This window comes from Hyaena hyaena, unplaced genomic scaffold, assembly GCF_003009895.1.
Source record: "Hyaena hyaena isolate Hyena2069 unplaced genomic scaffold, ASM300989v1 scaffold_760, whole genome shotgun sequence".
Taxonomy (NCBI): domain Eukaryota; kingdom Metazoa; phylum Chordata; class Mammalia; order Carnivora; family Hyaenidae; genus Hyaena; species Hyaena hyaena.
Window position 1 is genome coordinate 466867 of NW_024081391.1, and position 13149 is coordinate 480015.

Here is a 13149-nt window from a genome sequence, read left to right on the forward strand (position 1 = left end):
GATGTTTATCAAGTAGGTTCTGCCCTCTTCTCTTCCCTGCCCACCAGCCTTAGAAAGCCATGGCTGGTATACCCTGGGAGGGACCCCTGGTGGGTCCGTCTCGGACCACAGTCTCAGAAATAACTCACTGGCTGCCTTAATCCAGTTTCATCACTGCATTAACTGCGTTTAACTCCCTCCCATGTCATGCAGAAAAGTATTCCCTATTCCTCAGACCCAGTAAAGTTCTTGGACTTAGCAACCATCTTCACATAGCCCTCTGTCCCCATTAGGAGTGGGCTGGAGGCCAGTGGGGGCTATGAATGGGTGTGCCCCTGAGGCCTGACCATAACGAGGAACATAACAAAGGAAAGACTCTGAGGCACAGAGAATGGGGATACGTTTGAGAGATGAGGGATCCTGCTCTCAAGAACTACAGAAAGGATGTGGCAAATGAAATTACAAAAGTAGATTGGGATCAGAATACGTAAAGCCTGGGATACACATAGTACACAGTCCTCAGACTTTACTCGGTAGGAATGAGGAGCTAAAGAAGCTGTTTGATCAGGACACTTAAAGACAGTTTTGACATTAATCCCAAGCCTTCCCTCTGAAGTCATGAACAGGTCTCCACCCTCATTTCACACCATAGCAGTACAAGTATTTATAAGCCATTATCCTTTTTACCTGACCCATCTTTCAGCTTCTGTATAATTAACTTACTGAATGGAACCCCTTGTTCTTCTATTAAGAAGCCTCCTAGAAAATGTTACCACCCAGAAACTCACTTCCAGGAATCTATCACAAAGATGCAATGCCCAAAATACAAATGATAGGTGCTCAAGGCTATTTGTTACAGATTTGTTACAGCATTATTAGTAACTATGTTACTATGCCATGGTATGTTTCATATAACAAAATAGCAAATCAAAAAGGAAGTAAAAGCAATCTCTAAAAATGGAAAACACACTGAAATATCTGATTAACTAGATATTTCCACTAGCACTGGGAAAATCACGCAAGGAACATAATTATTTCAAACAACTTTAAAGCCCAGCCCAGCCCTGATGGGCTATATTCCTATGATAAAGAACTTGTTAGCGATTATATTGGCCTCATTATTTTTGAGACTATTATAGGTGTATTTTAATAGAAAGCAAATAAGTAATTATGTCAATTATCTTAGGAAACCAGTATTTGCATCTTAGAAAGTGGCACAAGTATAAATCAAAGAAATTAAGTAAAACCTTATAATAGAATTGGAATCCGAAGTATCACTATGAACGTGTGAGTTTCATCCTCTTTAAAAATACATTTCTAAGCTCTATTCACCAAAAGAGTCTGGAGGCAATGAGAGCCCGCAGGCAGTAAGCATCCAGGGAAAGATAACCGAGGCCTCTCTGTGGCATTCATTCTGGGACTCACCCTGAATAATTCAGCCAAAGCAACTGTGCCTTGGTCTCCCTGTGGCAATTCTGGCTCATGATAGCTCATCTTGGTGGATCTCTCCTCCATAAAACTTCCATTTGCATTTAATATCTGCATCATCCCTTGACATTTTATTGTATTCTGTTTATAGACTATTGTCTTCTGTAGACCAGCAAGATCATAAGAGGTCGTAAGAGAATCTTACATTTTTCCCATATCACCTAAAAAAGCACCAGATCTGCTAGAACATAGTTGTTGCCTGGTAAATATTGGATAGTACAGATGGATGGGTGGATGGGTGGATGGAAGGAAGGAAGGAATGAAGAAAGGAAGGAAGGAAGGAAGGAAGACTGATGGATGGTTGCATGAATGGATAGCAATTAACAAATAAGTAAACTATTACCTAGTCCCTAAAAAATTCATGCAATCATATTATTTCCTTAGCTAACCTACAAAATAAGCTCTTTAAAGGTAGGGACCACGACCTATACCTTGCTTGTAATCTTAGCACCTCGTCATGCTGAGAACATAGTAGGTTCTCTATAAATATCTCCCAAACTAATTAAATGTCCATTGAGACTGTAATGCAATGCCGGCAGCTCCCCCACTGTTAAAGTACTCAGTCTGGGCAGGAAGGGAGGCTCAGGTAGGCAAATATTTCTAAGGAACAAATGTCTGGCCGTCTTCCCAGCCAGAACTCAGCGGCCCCTACCTTGTCAGGGAAGCAGGTTGTCGTGGTGCAGCCACAGTCATTGGTGGCTGTGGAGGCCAGGTACCCCAGTGGGCAGCTCACTGTGGAGTTGACGCAGCTGCAAGCACACTCATACTCATCACAGCACTGAGTCTTCCGAAGGGTCGGCGTCCGATGCGGGGGGCAGGAGGGCGGGGACTCCCTTCTGCACTTGTCCTTCCTGCAGGCTGAGTGACGGGCATGAGGTGAGGCTCCAGTCCCACACTGGGCAGTACATTCAGCCAGGGCTCCTAAGTATTCAAGCTATGATAAAAGATGCCAGGGAACTCCAGAACCAGAATATTAAGTCAGAAACAAAATCCCAGCCCAGGGGCTGGGGGATGTTCAATCATACCAAAAAGCAGTTAGTCTACCGAAAAAATAAGAACATTGATCAAAAGGAGAAATGTGAAGCTAGGAATTCTAATGGAGGAGAAATAAAGGCTGCTTGGTCTCTCCTCTATAGAAAAATAGGGCCCCTCCAGTTTTGATTCTCAGAGACAGCAGACATTGGATCTCTAAGACCCAGACAGGCCTGGTAAGCATTCTTTTTTTTTTTTTTTTAATGTTTATTTATTTATTTGGGGGAGGGCAGAGAGAGAGGGAGAAAGAATCCCAAGAAGGTTTCATGCTGTCAGTATAGAGCCTGATGCGGGGCTTGATCTCACAAACGATGAGATCATGACCTTAGCCAAAATCAAGAGTCGGACACTTAACCAATTGAGCCACCTGGGCCCTCCAACATTCTTATGTGCTGATAGCTTATATGACCCTATCCCCACCTCAGTACCTAAAACAACACCCTGCAGTTTTGGGTCCTCCAACAATGTTGAACAAAAGAAAGCTAGCAATCCCAAATCCACAGTGTTGTTTTACAAATGCCAATCCCATCCATGTGTCCTTTGCTTCTTTCCAACTTCCTCCAAATAGAATGAGGTTTCTTCTCTCTCTCCAGGTCTTACACCAGGAACTCAAGTGAGATTCTAAATCAAGGGGACAGGAACTCCACTTGACACAAAGTGGATATTCTCACAGGCTAAATGGGGAATTCTGTTCCTTGACATGTCTTGGTTTAGTCCAACTCTGTGGATACATATATGGAAGGGGGGAGGTATAAATTTGTTTGGAAATAAGATCCAGTGGTGAGAACAAACCCCTCAGTGGTGTCTGGGAGAATGGGAACGAGTAAAGACTGAATCTGGAGGCTTCTCCATCCACCCATCTTAATGCAGCCCAAGAGGGAGGTGCCTGTTGCTGCACCCACATCCGGTTCACCTGCAGCAGCACATGGCTGGGTATACTGAATCCAGGTGTGACCTTAACCCCTCTGTTCCAGATGCACCTGAAGCCCAGGCTCCATGAACTGCAGTACGGGACACCTTCCCTTGGCCAGAGGAGAGCAGCCGCACCACCCCCTCCTTATCTGCAGAGGCTTTACCACAGGTGAAGTTGGGTCTGCACTCGCCGGGATTGGTCAGGGTCATCTGGAGGCCCCCTTCACAGGGAGGCACCGGGGGCACGTCACAGCTTGACAGGTCACACACTGAGGCCAGGAAAGAGAGACACCCACTCAGAAGTCAGCAAGGTCACTCACTATTGTGAGTGGCACCTGACATTTCTATTCCTACAGACTTCTACTGCTTCAGGCACAGGAGGAGGAGGAAGTGGTGAGGGAGAGGGAGAGATAGAGAAGGGGGGAAGCAATAAGATAGATAGAGAGAGATAGAGAGATAGATCTAGAGTCATATGATAAGCTCATGTTGATTTCTCTTGTCACTGCTGGAACTTCCAGATCTCAGCTAAGCCCTGTCAAACTCTCTGGGCCTCAGTCTTATCTTCTGCAAGGTGGGAAGTCTACCTTCCGGGGTCAGTCTCTAGATATCAGGAAATAGCAAAGGCAGAGTATCTGGCACATCATAGAAGCTTAATAATATCCATAAAATGAGAGGCGTGAATTAAATGAGGCCCCAGTTCTCTCTCCTATTAACATTCTAAGACCTATTTTATGACACAAATTTTTCTCCAGCCACATCTCCCTCCACATAGGACTTCTATTTATGCCTGATGAATTTTATAAGCATAAATAAATGTCTCAGATTATTTCATTCTTTTTTAGATTCCTGGGCTGTCCCTTGATCTATCTGCTCTCCCTCAAAGATTTGCATCACTGCACATTTGACACGCCTGTGCTTTATGTCTTCATCCATACAATTAATAAACACGTTGGACGGGACAGCGACAGGGCACTGGAGATTTCCTGTCATGTTAACCATAATTCCATCAGCTCCTGATTCGTTTCATTACACTATTTATTCAGCCCATTACTCACCATGCAGTTTTCAAGCCTATAATGAAACCTTTGATGAATAACTTGCTGAAGTCAAGGTGCCCTGTGTGTGGCCTTCTCTGTCTAGTATCCTCAGAATGTTATTAAAAGGCAAATGGTTACTTTGGCATGATTTTTTCTTCAGTAAATCTCTGCACCGCACCCTGCCAGTGATTACTCCTTTTTTTTTTTAATGCTTTCAAACCTTATATTTAATAATTCACTGCAGAATTTTCCTGGAAAGCCACATTCCAGAGGTTACTCTGGCCATTTTTTGGAAAATCCAGTCACCCCTTATCCACTTCCTTTTGAGTACCCTGTGCCTGAGCGCACACATGCCTTTCAGCACCTGGAGAGGTGGGGGAGGGGGTCCCCTGGGGCCGGGGCCAGGGTCTGGGCCCTGGAGAAGCACATACCACACTCATACTCCGGGCAGCACTGCTCTGGGCTCTGGCGAAGGCGGGCCACTTCACAGGGGCCACACGTGGGAGCTGAGGAAGAATGCCACAGAAGTCAGAGAAACCAATAATGCTGCAGCCTGCAGCCTTCAGAATGTCACAGACTCTCGTCCACTGAAAACCAGCACAGGCCCCACCTGGGAGGCCCACCAGGAATCAGGCCGAGGGGCCCTGGGTCTCCCCAGGGTGTCCTGGCAGCCCCCTCAAATGTGCCTTCCAGGAGACTCTACATCTGACGGCGAAGGTGGAGACAGGGGGACAGGGTTAACCTCTGAGGATATCTATTCCAGGTCCAGAAAAGGGGACCCTGAGGCCAGTGAGGTAAAGAAGTGTGGGGCAGGGGGAGGGAATGGACGTTTGTATCTGGCCCACCAGGTTTGCAGACGGGGGTCTAGGGCCAAGGGAGTCCTTGTTCCTCCAGACGCAGCAGGGAGTGGGGAGCTCACCTCTGGCAGTGGGGCAGGGCTGTGTCGTACAGTTGATCTTCCGCCCACTGAGGCACACGCAGATCTGGCAAGGTTGGTGAGCCGGGACCCAGGTGTCCAGGAACTGAAGGAAAACACGGTTCAGAGAGGGCCCAGGACCCTGGGGGCACAAAGCCTCGGAGGCCATGGAAGTCAGTCCCCCCACCTCTGGCTCTGGCTCCCCTCGGAGGGCAGTGACCAAGCGGGGCCTCCACAGGCTGAAAGGCAGTGTGAGGCTCCGAGACGAAAAGAGCTGGAGAAGCATCAGGGGCACCAGGAGAGGCGGTCCCTACACCGCATAAACTCAGGGGATGACAAACCACAGCCTGCAGAAAGCCCTCCAGGACGGCCATCTCTGGCGGCCGTGCTAAAACTAAGCAAGGCAAGAGGATGAGGGTTCCCACACCACACGGCTAGCCATCTCCCAAGCCAGAGCGGGGGTGTAGCTGGAGAAACAGATTCCGTTTACTCATGGAGTTGACAAGACATGGACGGGGCAGGAAGAGTGGAGGGGAGGACAGCAAGACTCTGAGACTCATCACACTGTTGGTACTGGGAGTGGTGGAGACCAGGGGGCAGCCTCTCAGAGGAGGGTTCCCACCGCCGGTGAGGCAGCTTTCCCAGAGTTGCAGGCAGCCCCACTGCAGAGGGTCGTCAGGTCAGGGAGACCTGAACTCCCATGTGGGCTGCACTTCCCAGGCCGGTTTACCCACCCGAGAAAGACCACTGAGGCCTCCGCACAGGACAGCTGCCGGCAGTGCAGACTGACCAGCAGGGGTGGGGAGCAGACTGCAGAGCCAGGACCAGGCAGCCCTCTACACTCAGCCAGTGAGGCAAATTCAGAGTTTAAATTAGATCCACCTTCAGTTATCCGCCCCTGAATCAACACAGTCTTATTCAGTAGCTCAAAGACCTCTAACAAGTTCCCAGGTCAAGAAGGTCTTAATTATTCCATCTGCTTCCATGGTCAGCAACCAGTCAGCTGAGAAGAAGGAAGATCAGAAGTCTTCAAGGAAAACACCCTTCCCCAAAGCTGCTGGTCCTCCTCCAGGAATAAGCCCTCTGACCTGTGCCCCTTGACACCTTTCCCCTCACTCAATAAATAATAGCAGCCAATGTCTGAAGAGCATATGCTGTGTACCATGGTTTTGTGTGCTTTATATAAATGACTCATTTACTTTTTTTAATGTTTTTATTTATTTTTGAGAGACAGAGGCAGCACAAATGGGGGAGGGGCAGAGAAAGAGGGAGAGACACAGAATCCAAAGCAGGCTCCAGGCTCTGAGATGTCAGTACAGAGCTGGACCCGGGGCTCAAACTCATGAACCATGAGATCATGACCTGAGCTGAACTCACTTAACTGACTGAGCATGCAGGTGCCCCCATAAATGACTCATTTAATTGTCACTGCAGCCCTCTAGTGAGGACATTTTTACTATCCCCACTTGTCAAAGGAAAAAGCTGGCACCTGCTTAAGGTCACACCATCACAGCTGCAAGTCAGATTTGAACCCAAAATCTATCTTTTGAATATGGTGCTCTACTGCCTCCCAGTGATAACTAGTGTTCAATATGTCCAAGATATATTTCTAAGAACTTGATGTTTACTCACTTTATGTTCCTGACAATACCACTAATCAATAAGTACTGTCATTATCTACACTTACAAATGATGAAATGGAGACACAGACAAGGAACCTGACCAGGTGCCACATCCCAGGATTTGAACCTGGCATTCTGGCCCCAGACACCACGTGCTCTCTGTACTAATTATGGCTGCCTCTCTTATTGGTAATCACAGTGCCTGCCATGGGCATATCACACTGCCGGTGGCCGTAGAAGTGGCAGGGGCCGAATACACACACACACACACACACACACACACACACACTCACACACACATGTGCTCCCAGCCTCATAGCTGACACTCAAACTGAAGAAATAAGACTTGCCAGTGAAAAGTTAAATGAGATAAGGGAAATGTGATACATTCACGGCATGGCATATTACTCAGCCATGGAAACAAACTATGGAAACATGCAACATGGATGTCTCCAAAGTATCATGCTGAGTGAAAGAAGATGGGCAAAAAAGGAGTACCGCTTGCATGATTCCATTTATGGAAAATTCCAGAAAATGTAAACAAATCTATAGTGACAGAAAGCAGAGCAGTGGCTGCCTGGGGGTGGGAGACGGGGGTTGGGGATGTATTAAAAAGAGGCATAAGGGAACTTTTGGGGCTGATGGCAATGTTGATTATCTTGATTGTGGTGATGGCTTTATGGGTATGTACATATGTCAAAACTCATCAAATTGTGTACACTTTACATAGGTGCTGTTTACTGTATGTAAACGATGCCTCAATAAAGCTGCTTTTAAAAATGAGAAATACAAGAGCCACAGCAGTGCAAAAGAAATGTTCACGGAGGCTGGGGTGCTCCAGAAACACCTCACAAAGGTGCACCTGTGTTGGGTGGGAAGGACCCAGGCAGAGGAAAGAAGAAGGGATTCCAGGTGGGAACAGAGGACAGAATGTTCTTGTGGCCACCAAGCGACTGTAGAGGCCTTCACTGTCTGCTCCAAGGGGCTGTGTTTAACTTGGTAGATAAATGCAGCCCTGAAGCTCTGTGAGCAGGGCCCTGCCTCAAAGAGAAGAGTGTCAAATATGGACAGCCCTGGTGAGAGTGAGCAGCATGGAATAGGGAGCGACTAGCACCAGAAACCAGGGCTCTCCCAGGAGCTGGGAAGTTCCCAGGGGGCACAGGGCACTGGCCTCAGGGGCCTGGGAGTGGGAGGGGGGCGACCTCTCACATCTCCCCAGGCCTCTCTCTCTGTCCTGCCGCTTTCTCCTTTCTGCACTGATGGGGATGCTGAGGAGCCTGTCTTCAGATTCTGTGACACACTCCCCTGCTCACGCTGTCTCTACCTCTCTCTCAAAAATAACATTAAAAAAATAAAAGCAAAGGTGATGAAATGAGAGAGGATCATGTTTTTTTATATGTTTTGGGTTTTCTTTTCTCTATTTTTAAAATTTTTAAATAGTTTAAGTTTATTTTTTAGAGAGAAAGAGAGAGAGAGACAGAGTGTGAGCAGGGGAAGGGCAAAGAGAGAGAAAGAGAGAGACAGGGAGACACAGAATCTGAAGCAGCTCCAGGATCCGAGGTGTCAGCACAGAGCCCCATGCAGGGCTCAAACTCATGAACCACAAAATCATCACGTGAGCCAAAGCCGGACACCTAACCACCTAGCCAGACACCTAGCCACCCAAGAGCCCCTCCTCTTTTTAAATGTGAACTTTAAATCTAAATTCAAGAATAAACAATACAACTTCCCCACGATCCTGAGAGTGGACAACACCACACTAGATAACCAAAATTATGTGTTAAACCTCCTTTTCCAAGGATTTTCATTTCCCCAAGAAGCTTTAATGAGGCATGCCGGATACAGGGTACAGAGTCTATGGCTCCCAAAAAAGATCTTTCTGGCTAACGCTTAACTAAAAGCACCAGACAGCTAGAGAAAGAGAATGGAAAAATGTGAGCTTGTCAAGCAAGTATTTCAGCATAGATTTTGTCTTTATCAAATGAACTTAAAGGAACAAGTTACAGTTACAGTTTGAATGGGCGAGCCTGCCATTGTGGTCCACGTTGGGTTGTTGCTGTTTACATTCCTTTGTTGAGCCTACATCTTCATAAGATTTTCAGCAGGTATTTGTTGAACACCTGTTTCATGGTCAAGACAGGATCAGAGGCCATGGATACTGACAACTGATTTGTCTGTTTTCCTCTGTCTTTTTCCATGACTGTATCTACTGCCTCGTCTTGATTTATAAACAAAACCTGGAAAACCTACAAAAATAAGTGTTTTGTGGTTTATCTAGGAATAATACAGAAAATATTACTGTTATTTTTGGTGAAGAAAATCAATTTTGTATAGTTTATTTCAACCTAAGTAAAATGTGAATTTTGTTTAAAAATAAATAAAAATAAATAAAAGCACCAGCAGCAGCCTGCCCCGCCCCTGCACAACGTGTCTCGTTATGCAGTAATCATGGCACCAGGTGGCGCTCTTGCACCAGGACAGGCCAACTACAGCCAGTCCCATCTCCCCCAGAGGGTTCCAGGGCAGGGCGTGACGATTTCCAGAAGAGAGTTGGTATGAGAGCTGGCTGGTGAGAGAAAACTGAAGTCTTCGAAGTCTCAGGTCAGAGAAGAGACACAGGTCATCATGCACCACCCACCACAGCCAAGGGCCTGAGGGGAGATGCGGGTGAAATGTAAGCACTGAGCTGCCAGGGACCGGTGGAGACCAGGGAGGAAACGCAGGCTCCGGGAGCTCATTCTGGGGGTGATGGAGGCAGTCCTTGCTGCCCCGCACAGCCCCAACCAGAGAGGGACAGCCAGTGCGCGGGCCCCGGGGCCCCTCTGAGCCAGCCACAAGGGCTCACGTGTTTACACTGTGTTTTGAAAATAAACAAGAGCTATGGAAACTGGTAAATATTTTGCCCTTCCGAAGTTACCACCAGAGATTTATACCCTGGATTATTTCCCTGAAGAAAAGTTGTCTTGGCTTTATTTTTCTGCTAAAGAAATTTCATTTCATGGAAATGTCCTTCATGTTAGATTTTTATTCTTTCCCTGCTTTGCATGGGAAAATGGAAATTGCAGGTAGCCTGATAAGATATTTGTTTTCATCCATTTAAACTAGATTTTCTGAAGTAAACTGAAACTGGCTTGGCTCCCTTCATGGTTTTGATTAATTTTAATGTCACTTGGTTCTGAAATATATTTATGAGACTGTTTCTGTGTCCAAAATATTGCACAAATATCATTCTTCACGCAACTCAAATGTATATTCCAATGTGTTGGATGGAAGGTGAGGGGACCAGAGAGGAGAAATAGAGTCAGAGGGGGAGGGTGGAGACACTGAGGTTAAATTCACAAGCTTCTAGCTCTCCACATCCTGCACCATAAGGACAGTCATGGAGGCAGAAATGTTTTGCAAACTTGAGCTTCCTTCTCATCACAGAATGCCAAAGTAGAGGGTAGGGACATTTCTTTTTTTTTTTTTTTAAGGTTTTTTTTTTTTAGGTTTTTTTTTTTTTTAATGTTTTATTTATTTCTAGGAGAGAGAGAGAGACAGCGTGAACAGGGGAGGGTCAGAGAGAGAGGGAGTCACAGACTGAAACAGGCTCCAGGCTCTGAGCTGGCAGTCAGCACAGAGCCCGACGCAGGGCTCGAACCCACGAACCGCGAGATCATGACCTAAGCGAAAGTCGGATGCTTAACCGACTAAGCCACCCAGGCGCCCCAGGGTAGGGACATTTCTGCCTCCCTCTGAGAGGACCTGACCACTACCAGCAAATCCAGCCTGAAATTACCACTGGGTGCTGGCACCACATGTAATGGTACATATCCTTTGAGCCCAGTGGGAGGGAGCCCAGGAGCTGTGCGGATCAGGGAGAGCAATGTAAGGTTTTATGTACTCGTTTTGGAGAATATTCTGGTACAGGTAGTCACTTCATTCAGCAAGGTAAAATACAGCAATACAGTATCACTGGTCTTCCCTCCTAACTCATCTACTTCACGGTGAGAATGAATGGGGTCCACTTGGATAAAGCCCAGTAAGAAAACAGAGCAAATGAGAGCCATCCAGCTGGATGACCGCCCATGCTTACATGAAAACATAGTTAGCTCAAAGTTTAGCTCACAGTTCCAGTGAGATCAATAGCAGGGCTAGGGATGACCTAGAACGGTGGATAGGAATCCAAGTTTTATCACCTGATGCCATCTGAGCCTGTGTCCTCACCTGTTCAATGGTACATGCAATAATGACCCTATGGAGTTTGCAGGAGAATCAAAGGAAATAGTCCATTTCCTGTATTACAATGTCAGGGAGAGAATAGTGTAGTTATTGAAATTATTGTTTTCATGGTTCTCTAGATTGGTCAGCTAGCTTTACCATGTGATTACATCTAGTAAGTCACCTTACCTGGTTCACTTAGTGATAAAAGTCCTCCCTGGTGATGATGGAGATGTTAGGTCTTGGGTATAATCCCCAATCAGAGAATATACTCTCCTTTGCTAGAAGCCAAATCTTCTCTCCCTGTACCATGTTCTGTAGTATCACTGTCAGCGATGAAGGACAGGACCCCTGCACACATTCACACATGCCCAGACACACAGTACCCCGACACTACAAATGTACATGTTGTCAACTTTGAAGACATGACCGCCATCTCAGGCCAAGATGGGGGAGAGTCTGGTAAATATTCTTTCAAAATGGACTCAATAACTTCTAAGGTGCTAAAAGAATTAAGTACTCAATGATTCCCAAGCACATCAGCCCAAAGAAGGCTTAGCAAAAATGCATTCTCATACATTGGAAAGAGCCTCTTTGGAGTCAGAGCTTTAAATACTAAGTCTAATTCTCACCTCCATCACTTACAAACTGTGTCCATGAGCAAAGTAAGCTCTCTAAGACTGGGTTTTCTCATAAAAATTTTTAAGTATTTATAAGATGATGCAAGACATCCCAGTACATTCGGTGGAACCCTGATCCAAGAGGGTGCCATACACACACAGACACACAGTCACTCACTTGGCCACACACACAGGTTCCAAGTCAGGTAAGTTTGAGAAGCAAAATCCCTCTTAAGTACTGGCACTATACATTAGTGCATGAAAAGCTCTAAAGAGTCCTACAATAAAGAAACCTGTCTAGCCAGTGTTCTTTAAGCTCTCTTGACCACAGGTAACTGTTAATACCCTGCAAAACACACCTTCAAATAATGTTGAGATGATGAACATAGAGTGCTAAGTATAATGCGAAGTATACATCTTCATAATAGTAGATATTACCATATAAAATATTCTTTTCCCATCCCCTTCTAGGTTCCTATAGCCTTCTACTTATATATGAATATAATGACAATGACAGTAGGAGTACTCATAGTAATATGCTGTTAATTCTCTGGGGGTTTTTCACACAGCTGATATCTGACAGACCCAGGATTTGAATCAAGATGTACGTGGCTCCAAAGCCATTATGCCATACTGCTTCCCTATCCTTCAGTGATCCCCTTAAGAGTTGACCCTTGCTGGGGCGCCTGGGTGGCTTAGTCGGTTAAGCGTCCGACTTTCGCTTTGGTCATGATCTCGCGGTTCATGGGTTCGAGCCCTGCGTCGGGCTCTGTGCTGACTGCCAGCTCAGAGCCTGGAGCCTGTTTCAGTCTGTGACTCCCTCTCTCTCTGACCCTCCCCTGCTCACGCTGTCTCTCTCTCTCTCCTAGAAAAAAAAAAAAAAAAATTAAAAAAAAAAAAAGAGTTGACCCTTGCTTCCACAGTTGGGGGTCAGTGCGAACAATCACTGGTGAACACTTCACCCTACTGACCTGAGAGAGAAGCAGCCCCATGGGAAGTAAAAGGCCAGGGCTCCTACCTGGTGCCGGACTCCATCCTTGCTGACGCACTGGGTACAGGCCTCCTCAGAGACACAGCTACCCTCCAGCAGGACTTGATGCAGGGGGCAGAAGCAGCCTTCTGAGGGATGTCCCGCACAGGAGCTCACATTGCCCTCACAGAGCCGGGGGCAGCCTCGCTCACAGTGGCTGTACACCAGGGAAGGTGGGCATGACATAGCTACAAACAGAGAAGGAGGTCACACTCAGCCCGCACCAACTAGAGGGAAACAGAGGCAGCGCTGATTCAGAGAGGCTGATCATCTGACACATGTGCTGGGGCGGAAATGGCTAATTCTACCGATT

The 13149-nt window shown here is 46.5% G+C and overlaps 1 protein-coding gene across 1 annotated transcript in view; it reads right to left on the reverse strand.

Annotated features, from left to right (window-relative positions):
- Window positions 1–13149, reverse strand: part of VWF (von Willebrand factor) — a 138521-nt gene that overhangs the window by 18147 nt on the left and 107225 nt on the right. Inside the window, exons 38-42 of the mRNA XM_039218403.1 lie at window positions 12825–13024; window positions 5368–5470; window positions 4880–4954; window positions 3576–3680; window positions 2120–2325 (exon numbers count right to left, since the gene is read on the reverse strand). Coding sequence (XP_039074334.1) covers window positions 2120–2325; window positions 3576–3680; window positions 4880–4954; window positions 5368–5470; window positions 12825–13024 — 689 coding nt within the window. The remainder of the gene's footprint in view (window positions 1–2119; window positions 2326–3575; window positions 3681–4879; window positions 4955–5367; window positions 5471–12824; window positions 13025–13149) is intronic.